Here is a 27,045-nt window from a genome sequence, read left to right as displayed (position 1 = left end):
TTACCGATTGGTGGGGTCTGCGTTGCTCCCGGACGGGAGGGAGGAAGGAAGTCAAATGACACCAAGGTTTGGTTCAGAGAAAGAGTTTATTCTGCTCTCCGGATAGCAGAAGGCACTTGCGTGGTCAGTTCACAGCAAGTCCAAAGAAATGAGAGATTCCATGCAGTATATATATCCTACCCCCTTCCCCAGGAATCCAACCATGTCAGCTTATACATGTAAGTTGACATCCATGACCATAAACAGTTGTTCCTGTTCCGGCATTCTTGACCATAAAAGGTTGTTCCTGTTCCTATACACTTATCTTGGGGCAGGAGGTCACCAACTCTAAGAGCACTCCTGGCGCCGTTCCCAGGTCTCTTGTCAGACCTGACAAAGTCTGTGCGTCTTTGTGGTCAGGATGTAAGATAAGACCCAGACGTGCCATCCCTGCTCTACTTGGAACTGGCAAGGCCATCCATTGCCGTCATGGACTGATAAAGGAGAGGGCTTTGAGTATTTGTTTATACAGCTGGCTTTCTGTTTATACATTGACTCAAGAGCTCAAGTAAATGCATTTTAGAAATGCTCCCTTGGAGAAGGAAAAATGTGGATTTTGGGTCCCGTTTCAGACTGACTGCACAGAAACCCATTCCTTCAGTAGAACTGGTGGAAGAATATTCCCCTCCATCCACTACTTGAACAGCACGTAGAAGGCATACATCTAGCAAGTAGGATTGGAGCTTGTTCCTGGACCAATGCAAATGATTCTCTGTTTACATTTTGTGCAGGGTACTGACCTTCTCATACCCTTTGTCAGACAAGAAGAAGTAAATAATGGTTTGATGTACCTTAATGGCTTAAGATCTGTTCTCCAAAGGAGCCAAAAGTTTAGGTGTATGAGTAGTGACAGATGGTGGTGTAGGAAGTACAGGATCTCATCATGACGTTCCCCGTAATCCCACTCCCAAGGAGGATTCCAAACAGGCAAGCAACAGTGTTGATCTATTATAAAATAATATACACTCTCCCAAAGGTGGCATAATACAAAATTTATTAGGATCAGCATGACTGCAGTTGTATACAGAGTTCACTGGGAGTAGGTTCCATTGAATTTGGTGGTGCTTAACATGGAGGAAGTTCCAGCTTCACTTCAGTTAAATGATCCTATGGTAGCAGAAAAACACAACCTGAAGCCCTGGATCAACTGGTGCCTATCTAAGTAGAAAGTAATGGGTTAATGGACCACCTAAGACAGTTTCAAATGCTCATATGAACCTACCAACGAAGACCAAATGTTGATGGAGGTATTTAATTAACATCCTGTGCTTCATGGTCCTGGGATCAGATTCTGTATCTCATATTGAGAGAAGTCCTATATGAATTGTCTTCACCTTCCAAACACAACTGGTTTCTATTTATACATGCACAATCTTTTCAGTCATTTGTGTGAGTGGTTATGCAACACCTATAATAGCGGGTTAGTTCACCAGAATGTGTCTCACCAAATCTGCCTGCTTCCTTCCCCCATGAGATTTCTGACTGGGAAGGGGCAATGAAATGGTGTCCTTCTAAAGATCATAGACTATCATTTCTCTCTCCCCCTTAGCAGTCTGGCATTCTTCTCCCAGACATACCAACTAAACTATTTGCAAATAAAACTGGAAATCACTTCACAAACCAACAGAAATGTCATGTTCTGTTGAACTGGTATAGGACGAAGTAGACCGGTCTAAATGAGGGTGACCACCACCTGTACAGAGAAGAGCTAACATACACCTCTGGGAAAAAATAGAGAGATATTTCCTAAATTTTTCCCCCACAAAGGCATAGATGACAGGGTTGATGCAACAGTGGATCATAGCAATTGCTTCTGTCACAGCAATGGCTACAGATAACTTTCCCTCACAATCATTTTTTAAGCCACATGAGAAAATTGAATCTTGATAGGTCTGCAACAAAAGAGTGATGTTGTATGGCATCCATAAAAGAAAGTAAACAATCATGATGACAGAAATAAGCTTGACAGCCTTCTGCTTTCTCTCATTTCTACCCTTAATCAAAATCTTTATAATCTGCATGTAACAGAAAACAATGATGACTGCAGGAAGAGCTAGGCCCAAGACAACCCTCATTAAAGTTAAAAATTGCTTCCAATCATTTTCATGTTTTGAAGGATAATGAATGGTACATTTGTAGCTCCCTGATTCCTTTTGAACATGGTGAAATATAAATTCTGGCACAGAGGCGAATAAGGCCACAACCCAAGTAACGACGCTTGTGACGGTGCCATAGGTGATCGTTCTGGCTTTTAATGCGAACACTGCGTGGACGATGGCCAGGTATCTATCGATAGTCAAAAGGATGATAAAAAAACTTCCACTGTAGAAGCCTACACAATAGCTCCCAGAGAGAATTTTGCACATTGTATCTCCAAATATCCACTCGCGGGCTGCATAATGAGCCCAAAATGGGAGCGAGAAGATAAAAAGCAAGTCCGAGATGGCTAAATTGAGCAGGTAGATATCGGTCATGTTCTTGAGCTTCTTATATCTGATGAGGATCAGCACCACCAGTGAGTTGCCCAGCAGGCCAAATATGAACACCAGAGAGTAAAGCGGTGGCACAAAATTAGACGCAAATGTTTTCCCCTTCTCGCTGTGAACTGGGGCTGTATCCGGACCATAGTCAAAAGTTGTTTCATCATCTGGCATCATGGAAAAATTGTCCATCTTGCTTGTCACAGAATATGAAGAATCTACGTAGATGATATAAGAAACAACAATTAAATAAAACAGCAAAATAATGTATTTGTAATCAATGCTAATATTGAATATTTAGTCTGCTGATGAGGATCAGTATATAGCCAAATACAGTGGTGCCTCGCAAGACGAAATTAATTCGTTCCGCGAGTTTTTTCGTCTAGCGAATTTTTCGTCTTGCGAATCACGGTGTCGGAAAAGTTTTGGAAAAGCTTCAAAAATCACCAAAAACCTCAAAAAAGGCTACCACACCGCGTTCTATGAGTTGCTCCTCGAAGTCAAGTCGCAACTGTATTAACGGTGTTAAGAAAAAGGAAACAAACTTGCAAGACGTTTTTGTCTTGCGAAGCAAGCCCATAGGGAAATTTGTCTTGCGAAGCAGCTCAAAAAATGGAAAACCCTTTCGTCTAGCGAGTTTTTCGTCTTGCGAGGCATTCGTCTTGCGGGGCACCACTGTATAAACAAGATTAAAGCAGTGACAGAAAATGGGGAATGCAGTGATGTTAAGAATGAAACCATGCATTTTAATCCGTGATAATGCTAAATGTGTGGTCTATTGCTGTGGATTAGTGTATCGTCCAGCAGACTAAATATAAATGATAAATATTAAATCAGTGACAAAAGATGGGGAATAAACTCATGTGAAGATACTGGCATAATACTTTCTAAATGGCTGTCAGAGCAGCAAATCCCCTAGAATCAATTCAATGGTATCCAGGAAACTTTCTTATACTGAATTAGAACACTGGTATTATCTACAATAACCAGCAGCAGGAATCATAGAATTGCAGAGTTGGAAGGGACCTCAACGGTCATCTAGTCCAACCCCTGGAATGCAGGAAACTCAGCTAAAGAATCCAGGACAGGATAAAAACCTCCAAGGAAGGAGAGTCCACAAAGCTCCTAAGGAGGCTGCAAGAACTCACAAAAGATTCAGACAGGAGTCTATTTGAGGTCCTCAGGGATTGAAACAGGGACCTTTTGCCTCCAAAGCAAACAACTGAACTTCATTTCTGCCATATGGAATAATACATGGGAGATATACCATTGGAAATTGGAAGGGGGGGGCTTAGCCCTTGGTCAGTACAGTGGTACCTCAGGTTAAGTACTTAATTCGTTCTGGAGGTCCGTTCTTAACCTGAAACTGTTCTTAACCTGAAGCACCACTTTAGCTAATGGGGCCTCCTCCTCCTGCTGCTGCTGCCGCCGCTGCCACACCGCCAGAGCACAATTTCTGTCCTCATCCTGAGGTAAAGTTCTTAAGCCGAGGTACTATTTCTGGGTTAGCGGAGTCTGTAACCTGAAGCGTATGTAACCTGAGGTACCACTGTAACTGGTTGCGTGTCGAGGTTCCCCAAGCCACCCCTCACAACACTCACATAAATTTTGTTTAAGGTTTTTGGCATAATTTTGGCCACAACTTTATTTAAATACATACATGTGAGTGGTTGCTTAGGCATTGGTTACAACTATCTGTCCTGGCCCAGGGACAGAACTGACTTCTGGATTCCAGCAGAAGCCAGTAAGGGAAAACAATATTGGGGAGAAATGGAGCTGAGGCACAGACCCTCCCCCCTTCCCGCATGCTCCCCAGGGCTTGCCGGCCCTAGCCCCATTCCAGGGATTCGGCCGAAAAGATGGCAAGCCCCTGGATTCCTTTAACGGAATTCTCTTTCCGCAGAAACCTTGGAGGGGCAGGCCCAGCCAATCCTAACCCCTCCTCCATCCAATTGATAACCAATGCCTAACCGCAACCTTACAAGTTGTGATGATTTGCTACGCAGTTTGCAAAAACCAAATGGCCCAGCCAATCAGCCAGATGGACAAGATTCCTACCAGGCCCCTGCCCCAACGGCAGATGACTCCATGACAGGCATAGCAAGGTCAACGCAAAACCCATAAAATTAGGGCGGGTGGGCGGGTGATCCATGGCATGCAGCGAAAGAGAAAGCTCCAAGCTGCGTTCACAGGATTTCAAACATCCGATCCTTCACACCAAATTGCAATATAGGATTTACCCCAGCAACCCAACCATCCAATCGTTGCCACAGGCTTCCTTGGTAATCCTGCCTGACAACAGAGGGGTGGCCTGGTGGACCCCACCGCAACACGCGCTCTCCATGAGGGAGAACATGCTTTACCATATAACTGGGTAAACCAATATGTGTCCATAAGTCCCACTGAATTCAAAGCTGGGCTTTCTCCTGGAAAAGTGTCTATAGAATTGGGACCTGTTTCCTTCATTCAGAGTTCTGTATCGTGGTATCTGGCTTTTGTGGTAGCCAAGGCATGTAGCTTCTAAGTAAAACGTTAGTATCACTTACCCTGCAATTGGTAAAATCCAGCACAGGAGATGAGAATTCAAGGACTTTGATTACCCAAACCTCTCCTGACTATTACAGTCAGTTTATTTCCCCTGCAATTCCAAATCACTGTCGTGAGCTGTGCAAATCTTAGAGCAGCTGTTCGGGAAATGCTCAATGCTGCTGATTCTGTTTTCTGGGCCGCCAACTGTAAGAAATGATAAAAAGTTGGGTGTCTATAGGAGGAGCAGGAGTTCTAAAAACAGGCTGGCTGCAAGTCCTTCATGTACATCCAGCAGTTTCCGCGGAATGGCAGGGAAGGGGAGACTTTGGTCCCAGTCTGGGTGTAGGACAGGAATGTGTAGACTGTGTTCGGCAAGCCAGATCCAGCCCACCAAGCCAGATAAAGTCGCCCTCACAGATTTGGGCAGCTTCAGACCGGTGGTTTTCTAGATTAATTCTGCAACATGTCATTGGCACAATAGTGCATTCGTGGTGGACTGTCAACACATCAGTGTCTTTTATCAGCTGTTCCCTGATGCTTCCCCAATGCTACTATATTATCGCTGCCTGCCATTGCAGCTGAACCAAAAAAGCTTCGCTCAGTCTAGAATTAGAGATGCGGAGTTCTAGCAAAGAAGAAGAAATTCCCAGGGGTTTTCTGCTGTCACACTGAGGTTTGCAGCCACAGCTTTATCATTGATTTATGTTGCGGTGTTCCTTCTGCATTTCACTAAGGAAGTCACGAAGGCGCGATGCACAGCAAAAATACAATGCTGGGAATTGCATCGACAAAGCCTCATCATAACAAAAGTGGGAGGAAATATCCAAAACTGGAGTGGCTGGTTAGCTCTCCAGATGTTATTGAATGCCAACTTCCACCTGCCCCAGCCAACTTGGCCAAATGCCAGGGGAAATGTGAGGCCAGCAACATTTGGAGAGTTGCAGTTTCCCCATCTCTGGCCAAATGTCATTGCAGCCCCAGCAGACTAGGGCTCAAGGACTTGTCAAAATCACTACTAATAATTTTTAATAATAATTTTATTATTTATACCCCGCCCATCTGGCTGGGTTTCCCCAGCCACTCTGAGCGTCTTACAGCATATATAAAAACATAGTAAAACATCGAGCATTAAAAACTTTCCCAAACAGGGCTGCTTGTTAAGATTTCATTGTTTTCCTGAGCTTATTTAGCTTATTTCATTGGAATCACAACTGAGAAAGGCATCATTCTAACACGAACCAGATTTAGCTCAAAAAGATATTGATTCCCACACTCAAAGCTAATTTAGGAGGTTGACAGAGTTCCCGTCCTCTTGGTTAGCAGTATGCTCCACCATTCTTGTTCCTTTTCTTTTTGCAACTATCCCATGAGATAGATAGGACAAGTTACATCCACACGCAGCCATATGTAATACCACTAGGCATTCCAAATTGGGCTTCATCGCAATTAGGGATGGAGGATAAATTTTATTTGGTTTCCATTTAAAGCAGAAATTATCAAATTCGCACTTTCCAAAACATTACGAGAACCGAAAATCTTGCAGCCTTCAAAATCCACACATTTGATCCAGTTCTCCTGCCAAACAATGCTAATAAAAATGCATAAATTAGGAGAAAGTGCCTATAAAAACAAACATGTTTGTTGAACTAGTTACAAAATGGGGGGAATGCTTGCAAAAATGTGTACATTATTCAAAACTGATTGTAAAAAAAATAAATGGTTTGTTAGGAGGAATTCGCACTAAAATTCTGAAGAATTTTCACGAGGATTGGTTTTGTTTTTAATCACAAAGAAGAACTGCATCTAGGACTGAATAACTGAGAAACCAAAACCGACAGATTCTTTCACCCCCAACGCGCGATAAAGGACTGAATGAGATGAAGGAAGTCAATTCAAATAAAACCATGGTACTTTGAAGCACTCACCCTATTAGTTATAGAAAACAATACCAGCAGAACATCTGCCAAACTGATTGCTTGCTTGACTGATCAATTGGAGTCTTGATTGCAGGGCAGGCTAAAATGTGCCCCTCTCCAGTGTGGCAGATGGCTGCTCAGTAGACTGTACCACAGTGTTAATTTCCTTTTCCTGCCCCTCCTTTCAAAATTTCATGCAAAAGTAACTTAAAAATAGGTCTTCCTTTCTGTCCTTCTCTGTTCAGTTAACAAATATCTGCATTTCAGGACGAAAGTCTAGGGCTTTCCTTCCAACAATAAGAGTCACAAACAATTCCAGTTGACTCTAGCTAGCAGACATTCATATCAATACATTTCCCCCATCTAGATCTTCTGCAAAATTGATGAGATTTAAACCTGCTTGTGTTTGTCAGTGATATTTTGGCTATTTTCAATATTTTTGATATTTTGATGTTCCAAACTGTAATATTATATATTCCAGATTCCCAAACTGATGAAAAACACAAGGTGCTGAGGTTTTCCACCCACCACTCGCAAAAGGGATGGGGGAGGAAATTGGTTGAGTTTGCAAACCATTGTGATTCAGACTTCCCAAAATAATGCATGAACTGAAATGCAGGTCTCCTTCAAAATTCACACTTTTCCAAAGTTTGGAATGCAGTTCTCCAATCAAAAAACGTGGGCAAAAGGCATGTGTTAGCAGACTAAAGGTAAACGTAAAGGGACCCCCGACCATTAGGTCCAGTCGTGATCGACTCTGGGGTTGCGGTGCTCATCTCACTTTTCTGGCCGAGGGAGCCAGCATACAGCTTCTGGGTCATGTGGCCAGCATGACCAAGCCACTTCCGGTGAAACCAGAGCAGCGCACGGACACACCGTTTACCTTCCCGCTGGAGCGGTACCTATTTATCTACTTGCACTTTGAGGTGCTTTCGAACTGCTTGGTTGGGAGGGGCAGGGACCGAGCAACGGGAGCTCACCCTGTCACGGGGATTCGAACCGCCGACCTTCTGATCGGCAAGTCCTAGGCTCTGTGGTTTAACCCATGTTAGGAGACTATGTGTGTGGAAATTCATATATTTGTGACAATAATATACAAAATGCATAATATTAAGCTAAAATTGCTTGCTAATGTCAGGAAGTTAGGTCATGCATGCAGAATGTGTAAAAGAAAGAAGGATGGAGGTGTTTGAGAATTTTAATGAGAACGTGTTTGAAAAAAATCACAAGCTGATGCAGAAATGTAGTGAATTGTACTTACAGTTCCAAAAATGAGTAGGAGAAACTGCTCTGGAGGTTGCAGTCTTAGCTGCAAAGATTCAACATGCTGGTTCAATGCAATTTGTTATCTTAGTCACTCATTATTATGAACTAGCCAAGAGTCATGAATATGTTTCGGTGGGGACACAAAGGATGTACTGATTGATTCAGAAGATTTATACCATCACCTCTTCAAGCTACAGAGGGTCCCAAGATGGCTTACAGGTGGATAAAAATAACACCATCACAATCCTCAAGCTTACAATTGAAAAAGACAAAACACAAAGAGAAGAAAGGGTGGGGAAGGAAGGAGGAAACGTACAAAGTCAGGCACAAAATTCACACAAATGCAACCCCCCCCCTGCATTACTTAGATTAACTCACCAATTTACAAAGGTGCTTGCCTTTAAGATATGATGGTGAAAGCTGGATTATTCAGAACAGGCACGTTGTGGAAACCAGAAACAAACAGCCCTTTCCTGTGGGTAGAAAAGTTGGTTCTGCAAATTTCTAGTGGACAAACGTGACTCCTAAAAATCAAGAAATAGTTCCCTTATTCTAACAGTAATTATTTGCCTGGTCAGCAACATCTGTTTCCGTACCCCTGCAGAGGATTTAGAAAACGACAAAGTATCATACTAGACTTTCATTGCACAATTTTGAGTTGCTGTTTATGCTGAATGGCAAAAATACCAAAAGCAATCAAATGAAGTCTCACGGGACTGTTTATATGGGATTTTATGTGTTTTAAAATGTTCTTAAGCAGTCGGTGGCACTTTAAGTGTTTTCTTATCCCCCCCCCCCATTTTTGCTCTGTTGGGGAGGGTGGGGTGGATATCTGGTTGGGGATTAATTTTAGTATAACTGCTGTTTTTTATTGTTTTATTGGTTGTTGTATAGTTTGCATTTTGTTTTTAAGGGGCGGGATCAGGGCTGCCTGGGAGTGGGCCCCAGCCAATAGAATGGCTGGGGCAAGTTCCACGGGGGGGGGGGGTGCACTGGGACATCCGATCTCAGTGATTATGGGCAGGAGGAGGAATTACGCTAAGACCAGACCATGTCATTACCGACGAGGCAGGCTTAGTCATTGTTTGAAGACTATCCCTGCCTCCAGGTCTGGTCTTGACCGGATGGATACTGGAATCAACAAGGGAAACCCACATGACCTGAAGGTGTTGCTGTGCAATGCTAGGTCAATGATTCATAAGACCACTGCCATCCATGACTTGATCGTGGATGGAGGACTTGACGTGGCATGTGTAACAGAGACTTGGTTGGATGAAGCAGATGGTGCTGTCCTAACTGCTGCTTGTCCACCAGGTTTCTCTTACGGACAGCAACCCAGGTCATGTGGGCAGGGAGGGGGGTTGCAGTGATTTTTAGGAAATCACTAGCTTGCATCAGGCGTCCTACTGGGAAGACCCAGTTCTCTGAGTGCACGTTCTGGAAGTTGGGCAATAGGGGCAGTACAGGATTCATTTGGTGTACCGACCTCCCTGCTGCACCAAAGATTCCCTGCCCGAGCTGCTTCAGGTCATTGCAGATGTTCTCCTGGAGACACCTAGTTTGGTTATCCTAGGGGATTTTAACATCCATGCCGACACGACCTTACAAGGGGCTGCTCGGGACTTTGTGGAAAGCATGGCCTCCATGGGGCTGTTCCTGAATAAGTTTGGCCCAACTCATAGTGATCTGACACTAAGTAAAAGTGGAACAAAAGAAGTGCCATGGTCAGATCACTTCCTGGTGCAACTGGACTTCTCCCTTCCCCTCTGCAGGGAGGTGGGACCAATTTGGGTGCTCCATCCCTGCCACTTAATGGATCCAAATGGTTTCCAGAGAGTGGTAGGGGATGCTTTATCCCATGTTGATGGCCTTTCAGCTGATTCCCTGGTGGCCCGCTGGAATGCGGAGTTAACCAGGGCTATCTGGCTTCGAAGCATCCTCTCTGATTGCATGGAGCCCAGACAGCACCGTGGTTTCCTCTGGAGCTGAGAGTGAGGAAACAATCGCTGAGATGGCTTGAGCGCCGGTAGCAGAAAACTGATTCTGAATCAGACCAGAAATGGGTTAGAGCTCAAGGTTGAGCCTACCAAGTGGCTCTATTGCATCTGCAGAAAATAGTAGCAGGAGACTTTTTCAGGTGGTTCACAATTTAACAGAACCACCTTTACCATCAGGGCCTTATAAAGACCCCAAGATCTCCTACAACAATATTGCAAAGTTTTATTTGCAGATAAAGTCGCTCAGATTCGGAAGGAGGTAGACACCACTGTGGGAGCAGAGCCAGGCGGGAGAGTGCTAGAGCCCTGTCTGGTCAAGTTGCATGGAATCAATCTCAGTCTGTTACCCCCAAGGATATGGACAGGCTGCTTGGAAGCATGAAACCAACCACCTGTCTCCTTGATCCTTGCCCATCCTGGCTAATAAAAGCAAGCCGGGAAGGGCTGGGCGATGGGCTCTGCAGGGTGGTGAATGCTTCCCTCTGTGAGGGAGCGTTCCCAGACCCGCTGAAAGAGGCAGTCATTAAACCGCTTCATAAGAAAAATATTTAGACCCGGCCAGTATGGCCAACTATCACCCAGTTTCAAATGTTCCATTCTTGGGCAAGGTGATTGAGCGGGTGGTTGCTGAATAACTCCAGGCACGCCTGGAGGATGCGGACCATTTGGATCCCTTCCAATCGGGATTCAGGCCTCATCATGGGACTGAAACTGCCTTGGTCGCGCTGGTTGATGATCTCCGGCGAGCTAGGGACAAAGGTGAGAGCTGTTTCCTAGCATTGCTTCCTCTAACTGTGGAGACAGAGCATAGCCACATGGCTAGTAGCCTTCAATAGCCCTCTGCATGAATTTGGTGGCCATCACTGCCTCCCGCAGGAATGAGTTCCATGATTTAACTACACACCTCATGAAGAGGTGCTTTATTTCATCTGTCCCGAATCTTCGAACATTCTGCTCCATTTGACATCCACAAGTTCTATTGCTATGAGACACGGAGAGAAACCTTTCTCTTTCCACTTGTCTTCATGTCAGGTTTAGCACTTCTCCCACACAAGACACGACACACCGGCAGTTCGACTAGCTGAGGTTTATTTACCAACAACGGGCTTTCAGCAATCCAAGCTTCCCACAACTCATACCTCACTGTCAGAGTCAGTTGACTCAACTGGCTTCTGGCCCTTCCCAAGGCCAGATATACGCCAAGCCCACCCCCACTTTTTGCTGGTCTTCCTTTGTTCTAATCGCTTGCTCCGCCTCCTACTTCTTGGAGACTCAGGTGCAGCCAATTCCTCCTCCTCTGGAGTTGAATCCAACCCCTACGACCACCTGCATCCTGCTCCTTCATCTCTGTGCTGCTGCGAAAACTTACAGGCAGCAATTCAGAGCGAGAAGGGCTTATCTCACTTTCGTGGTGTGAATGAACCAAGTTCCTGTTTTCCTCTGCTTCTTCCTCCCCCTCTGTTGAGTCCTCTCTGCCGGCCATGTCTCTGACAGTCATGTCTCCTCTTCTATCTTACTTCCCTTCCTCTAAACCTGTGGTTCCCAACATGGGGTACACAACACACAGGGGGCAATTTGATTTTTAAGGGGAGCAATTCAAGAATGAGCTATTAACAACTAATGGTCTTTTAGGCTTCCTCCACATGAATAGGAGTTCACTTTTTGAATAATAAGAATTATATGTCACTGGGGGGGGGGCACCAGGATTTTAGACATGCTGTCATGAATGAGACAGCTCCCAGTGAAGGTTTGCAGCCAACTGAAGAAAGCAGCCAGGTACAGAGAGAGTTAACTGTCATGCAGGCTGAACATTGGCTAGTGCCAACTCCTCCGCCCCTTGGAATGCCGGATGATAAGGGAATGACTGAGAGCGGGAGGGAACCCAGCCAAAGTTCTCGGGAAGTTCCAACAGGCGGGAACAGAGAAGGAAGTAGTCTGTCAGAACAGGAAGAGATTGGAGCTGATCCAGTCCCTCCTAAGAGTCGGCTAACAAGAAGACAAGAAGCAAAACAAAAGACGTAAAATACGCAAGTTCAATATCTTTTGCAAAACCCAGAAGGAATCTTCAGAAGGGTCATCTTGAGTAATGATGCTGGCGGCTTTGTCAGAGCTGTCCAGAGCTATCTGTTTGTTTTTGCAATAAATCCTCCTTTTTATTAGCTACGCTTACTGTGTTATCAAGCTGGGAACCTGGATTCCTGATAGATGCTTAGGTGGGTCATGGCCAAAAAAAGGTTGGGAATCACTGCTCTAAACTAAAAATCCCCAAATGCTGCAACATTTCTTCATAGGCCATCATACTCTCCAACATCTATCCTATTAAAATAGGGACGTCCAATTCCATAATAATAATAATAATAATAATAATAATAATAATAATAATAATAATTTTACTATTTATACCCCACCCATCTGACTGGGTTGCCCAAGCCACTCTAGGCATCTTCCACAGTATATAAAAACATAACAACACATTATTATTTTTTAAAAAACTCTATACAGGGCTGCCTTCAGGTGTCTTCTAAAGGTGTAAAAAGGAAAACAGCTGTATTAATACATTGTGAAATAATGCAGACTCTCTCAAAGATAGCACAATACACAGTTTATTAGGGTCAGCATGGCTGCAGTTGTATACAGAGTAAAGGAGGAGTAAGTTCCATTGAACTCAATGGTGCTTTACATGCAGAAGGTTCCAACTTCAGTCCTTGACGTCTTCACTTATAGGGCCTTCTGGTAGCAGGACTTGAGAAAAACTCAGCCTGAAGTCCAGGATCAATTGCTGCTTATCCAAGTAGACAATACTGGGTTGATGGACCAAGAATCTAACACTGCCAATGGCAGCTTCAAATGTTCATATGCACCTATCCAGGGCTTAATGTCTCCCTCTGGTAGAAGATCAGGTAACAGAGGAACTATTGATCAACCTGGGCATCACGGTACTTGGAGCAAGTTCTGAGAGAAGGACTATCTGAGTCCAATAGGCTTCCGCAAAAGTCTTTCCTGGGTGGTGCCCTTAGTCATCTTTCAGCAGAAATTGAATAATGTCAAGTACAGCATGTTGACAGGGTTGTTTTCTGCCTTGACCTCAGTGACCAAAATTGCATCTATATGTCCTTTACAAATGATGGGTGACATCCTGGAAATCTGCAGAGATGTGGATATTTCCAACTATAGCACCTATTAAGCTGGATATAACTCTTATTTGCCATTCCCCCAGTAAAATACAGTTTTAATATGGATAGGACTTAAAGATAATAATAATAATAGAATCCTGTATTTATCTTACCATGTCATTATCTCACAGGGAAACCACATGTGTAAGGGAGTTACAGCAGTCACATTAAAAAAAAAAACCAACTAAAGTTTTGGGAAGATGCAGTTGTGAGTGGAGGAGCTTCTGATGGGTGGAGAGAGAGGCAGCAGGGTGCTTTGCCTTTCCCCTTCCAACTACTTTTTCTGCTCCATCTATCACCAACTACATTCTCTCCTGGTTGGATTGCAGGGCAGGTTCATGAGAATAAGCCTTGCTCAGAGTTTTGACCTTGCCGTTCCCTTTGTCAAACAAGAAAACACTAATCATGGTTTGATATACCTTAATGGCTTAAGATCTCTTCTCCAAAGAAGCCAAAAGTTTAGGAATATGAGCAGCACCTGACAGAGGTGTAGGTACTACAGGAGCCCATTATGACATTTCCCAAAACCCCAGGATGACAAAAAGCTCCTGTGCTGATTTATTATAAAATAATATACACTCTCCCAAAGGTGGCATAATACAGAATTTATTAGAATCAGCATGACTGCAGTTATATACAGAGTGAACTGGGAGTAGCTTCCTTTGAATTTGGTGGTGCTTAAATGTTCTAACTTCAGTCCTTGACATCTTCACTTATAGGGCCTTCTGGTAGCAGGACTTGAGAAAAACTCAGTCTGAAGTCCTGGATCAACTGCAGCCTATCCAGATATTGGGTTAATAATGGACCAATGTTCTGGTCCACTTAAGGCTACTTCAGATGTCCATATGAACCTGTCCAGGACTTAATGTCTCCCTATATTGGAAGAGGGACATGGGTGGCGCTGTGGGTTAAACCACAGAGCCTAGGACTTGCCGATCAGAAGGTCGGCGGTTTGAATCCCCACGAGGGGGTGAACTCCCATTGCTTGGTCCCTGCTCCTGCTAACCTAGCAGTTCAAAAGCACGTCAAAGTACAAGTAGATAAATAGGTACCACTCCGACGGGAAGGTAAACAGTGTTTCCGTGCACTGCTCTGGTTCGCCAGAAGCGGCTTAGTCATGCTGGCCACGTGACCCGGAAGCTGTACGCCGGCTCCCTCGGCCAATAAAGCAAGATGAGTGCCGCAACCCCAGAATCGGCCACGACTGGACCTAATGGTCAGGGGTCCCTTTACCTTTACCTATACTGGAAGACCAGATAATGGCAGACATAACTCATTAACATCCTGGGCTTCGTGATCCATTTCTGCATCTCCTATTGAGAGAAATTCGATAGGAATTGTCTTCACTTTCCTGATACAACTGACTTCCAAAGCGAGAGTTCGGCATTTATTTCTACAAGCTCAGTATTTTTCAACAATTTGCGTGAGCAGTTTTTCACCACCTATCATAACAGGAATTGTAGTACATCAAAATATGTCTCACCAGATCTGCCTGCTCCCACGGGAGCCCCAAGGGGGAAGGGCGTGAGAACGGTTTCCCTCCAAAGGTCATAGGGTATCCTAACACATCGTTTTCATCTTCCCCTTAGCAGTCTAAAATACTTTGGTCAGATATACCAACATTGGATTGGCATATTTCAAAACGTGAAAATCTAGACGCAAGAGTTGTTGGGCTTCTTTTGCAAAATCTCAAAAAAGAAGCAGCTTTAAGAAAACTTGCCCCAAACTAGACTTCCGACATGAATTGCCATACGTACGGATTTGCCTGGACATTTAAGCGATTTCTTCCCAGACACTGCTATCTATACGGCCTATCGGCCTAGGACCCTCGTACCTATGGGACCGCCTCTCCTGGTATGCCCCACAGAGGAACTTATGGTCTTCAAACAAAAACATCCTGAAGGTCCCAGGCCACAGAGAGATTAGGCTGGCCTCAACTAGAGCCAGGGCTCCAATCTGGTGGAACGCTCTGTCACAAGAGACTAGGGCCCTGAGGGACTTGACATCTTTCCGCAAGGCCTGCAAGACAGAGCTGTTCTGCCAGGCCTTTGGCCAGGGCACAGTCTGACTCCCTCCTTTGGCAATCTTCACAGAACTCTAGCCCAATGGTTGCCATCAATTTGATTTGAATTAATTTTATAATGAAATGATTTTAAAATGTTGTATTATTTTATTGTCGTTAGCCGCCCTGAGCCTGGCTTCGGCTGTGGAGGGCAGGATATAAATAAAATTTATTATTATTATTATCTTCTGGCTATGTCCTGGAAATCCCGGACATATGGCAACCCTAACCAACTAAAGTCTTTAGAAAGAAAAGATGGACAAAGACAACAGGAAACCACTTCACAAACCAATAGAAATTTCATGTTCTGTTGAACTTATATAGGAGGAAGTAGACCGTTCCAAAATAGGATAATTGCGACCTGGGCAGAGCCTACAGAGAGGAGCTAACAAGCTCTTTTGGAAAAATATAGAGGTATATTTCCGAAATTTTTCACCCAGAAAGGCATAAATCACAGGGTTGATGCAACAGTGAATCAGAGCAATTACTCTTGTGACTTCAACACCGAAAGTTACCTTGCCCTCAATATTATTCTCTGAGTTAAATGAAAAAAATGAATCTTGAAAGGTCCGCAGCAAGAGGGCAATGTTGTGTGGCATCCAGAAGAGGAAAAAAACAACCATGATCACAGCAATAAGCTTGAAAGCCTTCTGCTTTCTCTGATTTCTACCCTTAATCAAAATCATGATAATCCGCAGGTAACAGAAGATAATAATGACTGTAGGAATGGCTAGGCCCAAAATGAACTTCATTAAAGTTAGAAATTGCTTCCATACTTTTTCATTTTCTAAGGGATAATGAGTGATACATTCGTATGTCTCATTTGCCTTTTGAACATGGTGAAATATAAATTCTGGCACAGAGGCGAATAAGGCCACAACCCAAGTGACAACGCTTGTGAGGGTGCCATAGGTGATCGTCCGGGCTTTTAATGCGAACACTGCGTGGACGATGGCCAGGTATCTATCGATAGTCAAAAGGATTATGAAAAAACTTCCGCTGTAAAAGCCTACACAATAGACCCCAGAGAGAATTTTGCACATTGTATCTCCAAATACAAACCACTCACGGGTTGCATAATGAGCCCAAAATGGGAGCGAGATGATGAAAAGCAAGTCCGAGATGGCTAAATTGAGCAGGAAGATATCAGTCATGCTCTTGAGCTTCTTATATCTGATGAGGATCAGCAGCACCAGTGAGTTGCCCAGCAGGCCAAATATGAACACCAAAGAGTAAAGCGGTGGCACAAAGTAAGAGGTGAATCCTTTCACATTTTTGTCAGTGACTGGCTGTTCTATACTCGAATAGTCAACAGCTGTCGTTATCCCATAATCTGGCATCGTGGAATAATCACCCATCTTCTCTGTCACTGAATATGAAGAATCTATATACATGAAATAAGAAACAACAATGACAATTAAACCAAGTATTTTAATCAGTTATAATGCTAAATATATAGTCTGTTGATGAGGATCGGTATACAGTGGTACCTCTGGTTACTTACTTAATTCGTTCCAGGGGTCTGTTCTTAACCTGAAACTGTTCTTAACCTGAAGCACCACTTTAGCTAATGGGGCCTCCTGCTGCTGCTGCGCCACCGCCGTGCGATTTCTGTTCTCATCCTGAAGCAAAGTTCTTAACCTGAGGTACTATTTCTGGGTTAGCAGAGTCTGTAACCTGAAGCGTATGTAACCCGAGATACCACTGTATTGTCCGGCAGGCTAAATGCAAACAATAAACAGTAAAGCAGTGGCAAAATATGGAGAATAAACTCATGTTAAGATATTGGCATAAAATCCTCTAAATTTCTGTCTGACCAGCTTCTCCCCCTGAATGTCTTCACTGTTACCCAGGAAACTGCCCTATACTGAATTAGATCATTGGTCTATCCAACCATAAGAGCTCTCAAAGGATTCAGGCAGGAGTCTTTTCTATCTGAAGTGTTCAGGGATTGAAACAGGGAACTTCTGCCTCTAAAGCAAATGGCCTATTACTGAGCTTCATTTCTGCCATATGGCATGGGAGATATAACACTGGAAATTTGAATTCAGGGCTGGGATTTCTCCTGGATAAATATCTATAGGGTTGGGACCTGTTTCCTTCATTCACTCGGAGTTCTGTATAGTGGTATCTGGCTTTTGGGGTAGCCAAGGCATGTAACTACTACTACTACTAATTTATTTATTTATACCCCACTCTGGGCGGCTCCCAACAGAATATTAAAAACACGATAACACAATATAGGTTAAATGTTAGTATTGTTCTGTTTTCTCGGCCACCAACTGTAAGAAATGATAAAAAGTTGGGTAAACCAATATGTGTCCATAAGTCCCATTGAATTCAATGCGGGGCTTTCTCCTGGAAAAGTGTCTCTAGAATTGGGACCTGTTTCCTTCATTCATTCAGAGTTCTGTATAGTGGTATCTGGCTTTTGTGGTAGCCAAGGCATGTAGCTTCTAAGTAAAATGTTAGTATCACTTACCCTGCAATTGGTAAAAACCAGCACAGGAGGTGAGAATTCAAGGACTTTGATTATCCAAACCTCTCCTGACTATTGAAACAGTCAGTTTATTTCCCCTGCAATTCCAAATCACTGTCGTGAGCTGTGCAAATCTTAAGAGCAGCTGTTCGGGAAATGCTCAATGCTGCTGATTCTGTTTTCTGGGCCGCCAACTGTAAGAAATGATAAAAAGTTGGGTGTCTATAGGAGGAGCAGGAGTTCTAAAAACAGGCTGGCTGCAAGTCCTTCATGTACATCCAGCAGTTTCCGTGGAATGGCAGGGAAGGGGAGACTTTGGTCCAAGTCTGGGTGTAGGACAGGAATGTGTAGACTGTGTTCGGCAAGCCAGATCCAGCCCACCAAGCCAGACAAAGTCGCCCTCGCAGCTTTGGGCAGCTTCAGACCGGTGGTTTTGTGAATGAATTCTGCAACGTGTCATTGGCACAATAATAGTGCACTCGTGGTGGACTGTCAACACATCAGTGTACTTCATTCATTTCCCCCCCTGATGCTTCCCCAATGTTACCCTATTACTGCTGTCTGAAAGGGCACTCGTTTTATAGCACCACCAACGTGGGGCAGCTCCCTCCACCCTGAACATCTGCGGGATGACAGGTTGCAGGTTCTCAGCCTAAAGGTAGAGGATTTGCAATGATAGGAAATGAAGCTGTATGAAGGCCCCAAAGGTTTCGCAAGAGCAAACAGGATTTAAAGCAAGATCGCGTATAGCGATACTGTAATGAGCACAGATTATCTTTAATGCACAAGATTCTTTATCTCCCAATGTGAAAGATTTGTGCAGAGGGGGGGAGCAATATCAGCATCACCCCATCACTGGAGTGGGAAGGGTTTCTTCCTGTTTTGTTTTTGTGTGTGTTCGTGGCTGTCTATGTCTGTGTGACAATATGTGAGTTCTCTGCTTGTTTGTGTGTGCTGCGTGTGTGGTGAATATGCATCTGTGGTGAGTGTATGTGTGATCTGAATGTGTTGATGGCACACATCCATCGGTCAAACCCTTCCTTTTCCTCTGTTCTTCTCCCACATTTTCAAATCAACACCTGGCAGCAAACATAGATCTGGGAGCTCCATGCTTGCAGCGCAACCTAGGGTTCCAGTCTTAAAATCCATTCTTAGCCCAGAAAATAGTATTTCTGGTTCAACAGCACTTTGAATTCAGATCTCCTACACATACAAGTGAAGCACTCGCCCTATTAGTCCTTGGCTAGCTATAGCTGTTATGTAGTGTAGTTTCACCCTGGGCCAACAGGGGGATATTGTATATAGTTTTCACTCAGGTCTGTAGATAGTTTTCACTCAGGTCCGCGGCAGTTAGTTTAGGCGGGAACTCTGAGCTGTGGTGGTTACAATGTTGACAGCCGGCTGCCTATAAATACAGGCCGGCTGAGCTGTTGCAGCCAGTTCTATTCCAGCTTGTCTTAATAAAGAGCTACTTGAAGAAATCGCTGTGCCGGCTGCTATGTCAACCCACTACTTAATACTGGCGACGAAGGTGGGATGGATGGACATCAGAGCACAGCCAGATGCGGCCAGCCTCTGAGCTGAGCTGAATCACAGAGCGAAATCACAGAGCGAAATCACTGAGCGAAATCACTGGGCAGAACCAATTCAGAGCTGATTGTTCTGGCTAGAGCACTGTGTTCCATCCATCGCCCTTCACGCCGGCATCGGAATCATGGCTTCACTTGTGCCTCTACCGCCGTTTGCACCAGCCTCTGAGTCATGGGACTCCTTCCTCGCTCGGTTCGACTGCTACCTCCAAGCCAACGAGCTGACAGCAATATCAGTGGATCAGAAGCGGGGCCTATTTCTCAGCCTCTGTGGGCCTGAGGTGTTTGAGACGGCCCGAGCATTGGTTGCGCCTGAAGCAGTCCAGGCAACACCATGGGACACGATCCAAGAGAAGCTCCGCAACCACTACGCACCAAAGCCGTCCAAGATTGCTGCCCGCCATGCGTTCTACCACCGGAACCAGGCAGAGGGGGAGTCAATCAACAACTACGCCACCGCCCTGCGACAGGCTGCAATGCACTGTGAGTTCCGAGACTTAGACGATGCCCTGATGGATCGAATCGTCTGCGGAGTCCGGGACATCCATCTGCAACGGCGTCTCCTAGCCAAGCCAGACCTCACGCTACAGAAAGCCATTGAGGAGGCTGTGGCCTCAGAAGCTGCTGAACGCTCCGCCCAGGAGATCCGCAAGTCCAGCAGCCCGCGTCTTGCTAGGGGGCCAGTTCCAGTGCATCATGAAGAGGCCAGCAGTGATGAGGCATCCTCCAGTGAAGACGATGACGTGCACCAGACAAAGCGGGAGCGCCGGAAGCTCCAACAGAAGTCCAAGGGCCAACCGGAATGTGCTGGCTGCGGAGGCGACCATTCCCGTGCCAAGTGTCGATTCAGAGACGCCATCTGTAGGAGGTGTTCCAGAAGGGGCCACATCGCTAAGGTCTGCCGATCGGCTCCGTCTGACACCCCCCTTCATCGACTCGCAAGTTCAAGTCTTCACTCCAGTCTGCCAAGGAAAGTTGTTTCGCTCTCACCAACTGCCGCTGCCCGTCTGGAACCACGATTGGCCAAACCGACTCGTCTACGCGACGCAAGCTGAACGTCACGGTGCTCATTGAAGGAGCTCCATGTGACATGGAGATCGACACCGGGTCTGCCCTGTCCGTCGTGTCATGGAGCACCATCAAAAGACTTGTACCCAGAGTATCCAAAAGGCAACTCGACTCTCACCGCGTACACCTGAGAGACTACCAGGGAAACGACATTCCCGTGGTAGGCGTTGGCCGGTTCCGGATCGCCTTCAAGGATTTTTCGGGCCTGCTCCGGTTGGTGGTGGTCGAAGGTCAGCGGCCAAGCCTCCTAGGGCTAGACTGGTTTGATGCCCTCGGCCTGGAAGTCACCGGCATCAACTGCATCTCTAACGCAGAGACTGAGGGTCTGGTCAAAGACTTTGCCGAGGTTTTTGACGGCACCTTGGGACAATATACTGGTACGCCCATCTCCTTTAGCCTTGATCCACAAGTCGCCCCCATCAAGCTTAAGCCACGCCGGGTTCCCTTTGCTCTCAAGGCTAAGGTGGATGAACAACTGGACAAACTGATCGCCCAAGGAGTTTTGGAGCCCGTTGACCACGCAAAGTGGGAAACCCCCATCGTCACGCCTGTCAAGCCAGATGGGTCGGTGAGAATCTGCGCTGACTACAAGTGCACAATCAACAAGGCACTTCAGCAGCACGCTTATCCGGTTCCTGTTGTCCAACACCTGCTGCATTCCCTGGGTGAGGGTAAGGTCTTCGCTAAGCTGGACCTTGCCCAAGCCTATCAACAACTGCCAGTCGATGATGCCACTGCTGAAGCCCAGACGATCGTCACCCACCGGGGGGCATTCCGTTGCCGCCGGTTGCAGTTCGGGGTGAGTGTGGCTCCTGGCATCTTCCAAAGCCTTATGGAGCGTCTCCTGCAAGGCCTTCCGGGCATGGTACCATATTTTGATGACGTCTTGGTGTCTGCAGAATCACACCAGCAGCTGTTCGAGCGCCTCCGTGCCGTGCTGACCAGGTTCCAGGAGGCCGGGCTCAAGGTAAAGAGGGAGAAGTGCCTGATTGCCGTTCCACAGGTAGAGTTCCTGGGCTATCTTATCGATGCCTCCGGCCTTCATCCAACCACATCCAAGATCCGCGCTATCCAGCAGGCCCCCACCCCGAAGGACAAAACGGAGTTGCAGGCATTCCTGGGGCTGCTGAACTTTTATAACATGTTCCTGCCCCACAAAGCCACAGTGGCTGAGCCTCTTCACCGACTCCTTAGCACTAAGACGCCTTGGGCCTGGGGTCATCGAGAGACGGCGGCCTTCAACGCGGTCAAGGCTCTCCTTTCTTCAGACAGTGTGCTGGTACAGTACAGTGAATCCAGACCGCTGGTCCTTGCCTGCGACGCCTCACCTTTTGGCATCGGTGCTGTCCTTAGTCACCGTTTCCCAGATGGAAGAGAAGCACCGCTCGCCTACTTTTCCAGGACACTATCTCCGACGGAACGGAATTACAGCCAGCTCGACAAGGAGGCATTGGCACTTGTGGCTGGAGTGAAGAGGTTCCATGAATACCTCTATGGCAGGACTTTTGACCTCATCACTGACCACAAGCCACTCCTGGGCCTCCTCGCCGGTGATCGTCCAACTCCACCGGTCCTCTCACCACGCATGCTGCGATGGACTGTTTTCCTGGCTGCCTACCACTACCAGCTCATCCATCGCCCGGGGAAATCGATGGGCCATGCCGACGCCCTCAGCCGTTGCCCTCTTCCAGCATTTGTGGAAGACCCGGCTCCAGCTTCCTGATGTCCTTGTCTCTGACAACGGACCGCAGTTCACGTCAGGCACGTTTGAGCGGTATCTTTTGGGACTGGGCATCCGCCATGCCCTAACGGCACCTTTTCATCCATCCAGCAACGGGCAAGCGGAAAGAATGGTGCGCTCGACAAAAGAGGCGCTGGCGCGCCTGGACCGGGGAGACTGGCATGAGCGGGTCGCCGAATACTTGTTCGCGCAGCACATCACTCCTCATGCGGCCACAGGGAGGAGTCCTGCTGAACTGCTTATGGGCCGCCGCCTCAGGTCACCGCTCGACCGGCTACACCCAGACTTTGCCGTGGCTGAACCCCCAGGCTGTGCCAACGCACCACGGTCATTTGTCCCCGGAAACCAGGTCTTTGCCCGGAACTATGTGGGGGACATTCCTTGGGTGCCAGCCACAGTAGTGGGAGTCACTGGACCTCGCTCGTACCAGGTGGCACTCGAAGACGGACGTTTGTGGCGACGGCACATAGACCAGCTTAGGCGCAGGGTTGGCGACTTAGACACTACCGAGGTGCCCCCAACTGCGCTTGCGGCTCCAGAAGAGACACGTACAGATGGCGATGCCCCACCTACACCTCCCTCGCAAACTGCCAGCGTGGAGCCGAACCAAGCCGTCTCAGAACAGACTCAGACCACTCCACTTGCGGAGGCTCCACCCACAGCAGCGGATCCAGGGGAGTTGGTTCCAACGCCACCTAGGGTCGCACCACAGCCTCAGCGAGAACTGTGTGGCCCTCCGGACTTGGCTACCAGTCCCCGGCGGTCTGGCAGAGTTTCCAAGCGCCCAACTCATTTAAAGGACTACGTTGTTGGACAGGTATCACTGTTGGTCTAAGTATGGGAAATGTAACCGATATGCTTTTGTGCCTAATTGAACCATTACGCGTAGTGCTGTATATAAGGAAACCATTACGATTGTAACTAACACCTTATCTCGGTGGGGAGGGGTGTTATGTAGTGTAGTTTCACCCTGGGCCAACAGGGGGATATTGTATATAGTTTTCACTCAGGTCTGTAGATAGTTTTCACTCAGGTCCGCGGCAGTTAGTTTAGGCGGGAACTCTGAGCTGTGGTGGTTACAATGTTGACAGCCGGCTGCCTATAAATACAGGCCGGCTGAGCTGTTGCAGCCAGTTCTATTCCAGCTTGTCTTAATAAAGAGCTACTTGAAGAAATCGCTGTGCCGGCTGCTATGTCAACCCACTACTTAATAATAGCAAACAACAATACCCCCTTTCCAGTGAGGCAAATGGGTACACAGCAGACCACAACCTTTCCATTCAAATGTTCATGCAAAAAGAACTTAAAAATAGGCCTTCCTTTCTCTCTTTATCTTAAGTTAACAAATATTTGCATTTCAGGATGAAGGTCTGGGGCTTTCCTCCCAGCAATAAGAGCCACAAGCAGTTGACTCTAACCAGCCAATAATATTATCAAAGATCTCTTCAATCTGCAACTTCTGCAAACTTGATGAGATTTAAACCTGCTTGTGTTTGTCAGAGATATTTTGGCTATGCTTGTAGCATGCTAGATTCCAAGCTGTAATAGTTTATATTCCAGGTTCCAAAACTGATGGGAAACACAAGACCCTGAGGTTTGCCACCCACCAGGCACAGTGGGGGTGGGTACGGGAATTGGTTCAGTTTGCAAACTGCCTTGATTCGGACGTCTCAAAATAATGCATGAACTGAAACACAGGTCTCCTTCAAAATGAACACTGTCCCACATTTTGCAATGCAGTTCTTCAGTCAAGAGATGTGGGCACATTTTAGGAGACAGTGTGCATAGAAATCCAGATATTATTGACAACAATACACAAAATGCATCGTATTAAGCAAAATCCCTTGCAAATATGTGTATAATAGGTCAAACTGCATGCAGAACGTGTGTAGTAAAAGAAAGAAGGACTAAGGTGTTTGAGAATTTTAGTGAGAACTTAAAAAAAAAAGCAATTCAAACTATTGCAGAAATGTAGTGAATTGTACTTAGAGTTCCAAAAATGTGTAAGAGAAACTGCTCTGGAGCTTGCAGTCTCACCAACAAAGACTCAACATGTTGGTTCAATGCAATCTGTTATCTTAATAACTCATTATGATGAACTAGTCAAGGGTGGTGAAGTGTTGTAGGCGGGACACAGCGGGTATACTGATTGATTCAGAAGACTTATACCCCTGTTTGGAGCCAGATAGGATCCCAGTGTAGCTTATAGGTGAATAAAAATAACAGTGTTCTGCCTTCAAGCTTAAAATCTAAGAAGGCACAACATGAAAGGAAAAAGGGGTGGGAAAGGAATAAGAAAACAGGCAGATTCAGAAACCGAATTCTTGATGCTACAAGATTCTGGGAATGAACAGCTTGGATATAAATGGGTTGTGCATATTTCAGAAAAACAGGACAGGGCTTCTTGGCCCCTGAGAAATTGTGTGGCAACCCAACCTTCCAGGAAGTGGCTGTAACAAAGCCAGAAGCTATTAGTCGTACAGGGTGTGGTCTTCTGGGAGCTAGTTGGAATTGGCAAACTTTTTCTCATGCTTATCTTTGGTAAGTCGGCTCACAGTTAATACCATCACCCCTAGGACTGATGTTCCTCCTAGTCTTCCTCACAGGCGAGGTGGTTCCAAAAGCCTGGAGGGGGAAGGGGCCCAGTCAGTTGGTGAGAGTAGCAGCAGCTGAAGATGGGAAGTTCCTCACCGCTTCTCTTTTTCATAGGGCACTTGGGACCTAACCCTTGCCTAACCCTTGACCACTGTTGCTTGTGTCTCCCAGTTCAGCACCCTCCAATTTCTTTTTTCACCACCACCAACTTCTGCCCTGAAGCCATCTCCACAGTATCCTAATCTTAGCAAGCAAAGGGCAGGACCATTGTCAAAGACCTTCACTGTGGGTCCCTTCCTTCTCCAGATCACCAGGATGATTCTCTCTCTTTGTCCTGTCTTGAGTGGGAGAGCTCACAGCGCAACAAAATTAAGGGATGTGGAGAAGTTGAGAATGAAGATGAATTTCTGCGACACTTTAGCTGCATGAAATTAACAGCACACACTTCCAGCAAGTAACTGTGTTTAGAACTGGGGTTTTGATATGCGCTTGATCTTATAATACTCCCTTCAAAGTCACCGAATGGCTATAAAATGTGATAAATTTAAAGCAAGGCCGCTTCTGCACTATACATTTAAAGAAGTATCGTACTACTTTAAATACTTTATGCTGTAAACCACCCTCTGTGATCTTCAGATGAAGGGTGCTATAGCAGCAGCAGCAACAACAACAATAGGAATCCTGGGAATGATAGTTTTTTAAGGATGCTGACAGTTGTTATGAGATCCCTGTTTCCCTGACAGTGCTATAGTTTCCAGAAAACCCTGGGAAGAGGAATTGATTATTAAACCATTCCAGGAATTGTAGCTCTGTGAGAGGGATCTCTGGAAACTATAGCACTGTCAGGAGAACAGGAGCCTCCTAACAACCGTCGGCACCTTTAACAAACTACAGTTTCCAGGGTACTTTGGGGGTAGCCGTGACTCTTTAAAGTGGCATAATACTGTTTTATACAAAGCAAATGAAGCCCAACTTATTCCACCAGAACTGTATTGGTTTAAAATATAAGTTGCATTATATAAGGACCTAATCAATAAGCTCATTTTCTGCAAACTATGCTGATGTCGCTTCTTACTGATTCTATATATGCTCTCTTTGAGACATAGATAATATCAGTACGTTCCAGAGCAGGGCATGAAATTGTTATTTAAAAATAAAATAAAATAGTCAAGTCTCCTCCTAGTCCAAGTAAGTTTTTGACTCCAAATAAAGTTTATTTATGAGCTGTGTATCGATAACACATAATAATAGAAATATGAATACTCACCAATCCGTTCTTCTTGTTGATGAGAAAATCACGGGTTTTGTGACAAAGCAAGATTCTGTGCCTAGATTTCAAAGGAGCGTATCATTTCCTGAATTAGAGCACACAGTTCCACCACTGACTGTTTAGCAACAAGTGAAAGAATAATGTCTCTTTTTCTGAAAATGACTCTTCACTTGAACACCACCCACCGTGGCAAATACTGCAATACTAAGTGTGACAAAGACATCCCATTTCATAAATGTATTCCCTACCATAGGCTAGTGAAGTCGGTGCGAGAAACTGCCTTGTTTAAAATGACCGCAAGAACAGGAGCAGGACCATTTTTTGCTTGCTGTGTGTCCATAATACTTAAATAGCTATGCAATCAGATTTATCCAGTATTCCAAGAGCAAACAGTCACTCAAAATAAGTCGAAACAAAATAAAAAAATTCCTTCCAGTAGCACCTTAGAGACCAACTAAGTTTGTTATTGGTATGAACTTCCGTGTGCATGCACACTTCTTCAGATACACTGAAACAGAAGTCACCAGACCCTTATATATAGTGAGAGGGTGGGGAGGGGTATTACTCAGAATGGTGGTGGGAGATGGGTGATTGGCTGATAGGCATGGTAAACCTGTTGACGACTGTTAACGACTGCAATTGGTCTTACAGGAAAAAGACGCGGGTGGCGCTGTGGGTTAAACCACAGAGCCTAGGACTTGCCAATCAGAAGGTCGGCGGTTCGAATCCCTGTGACAGAATGAGCTCCCGTTGCTCGGCCCCTGCTCCTGCCAACCTAGCAGTTCGAAAGCACGTCAAAGTGCAAGTAGATAAATAGGTACCGCTCCAGCGGGAAGGTAAA

The 27,045-nt window shown here is 45.7% G+C and overlaps 1 protein-coding gene across 7 annotated transcripts; it reads right to left on the bottom strand.

Moving 5' to 3' along the window:
* Positions 1-1,016: 1,016 nt before the first annotated feature.
* Positions 1,017-26,814, bottom strand: LOC308570120 (C-C chemokine receptor type 5-like). Of its 7 annotated transcripts, none has more exons than XM_081164852.1 (4): positions 26,202-26,405; positions 18,005-18,135; positions 5,066-5,125; positions 1,017-2,737 (listed from the first exon to the last, which is right to left on the bottom strand). In XM_081164852.1, the coding sequence occupies exon 4, from the start codon at positions 2,709-2,711 to the stop codon at positions 1,653-1,655; it is 1,059 nt and encodes a 352-aa protein (XP_081020978.1). In that variant the 5' UTR covers positions 2,712-2,737; positions 5,066-5,125; positions 18,005-18,135; positions 26,202-26,405; the 3' UTR covers positions 1,017-1,652. The 7 variants fall into 7 exon arrangements, with proteins under 7 accessions (XP_081020978.1, XP_081020979.1, XP_081020980.1 ...); XM_081164850.1 differs by lacking the exons at positions 1,017-2,737; positions 5,066-5,125 and adding exons at positions 12,815-16,846; positions 16,967-17,183 and having other exon boundaries at positions 17,945-18,135; positions 26,202-26,814; XM_081164853.1 differs by lacking the exon at positions 5,066-5,125 and having other exon boundaries at positions 17,945-18,135; positions 26,202-26,406.
* Between the last annotated feature and the right edge of the window lie 231 nt (positions 26,815-27,045).

This window comes from Podarcis bocagei (assembly GCF_964188305.1).
Source record: "Podarcis bocagei genome assembly, chromosome: 12".
NCBI lineage: Eukaryota > Metazoa > Chordata > Lepidosauria > Squamata > Lacertidae > Podarcis > Podarcis bocagei.
Note: the sequence above shows the minus strand (reverse complement) of the source record. Positions and strands in the feature narration are given on the sequence as shown.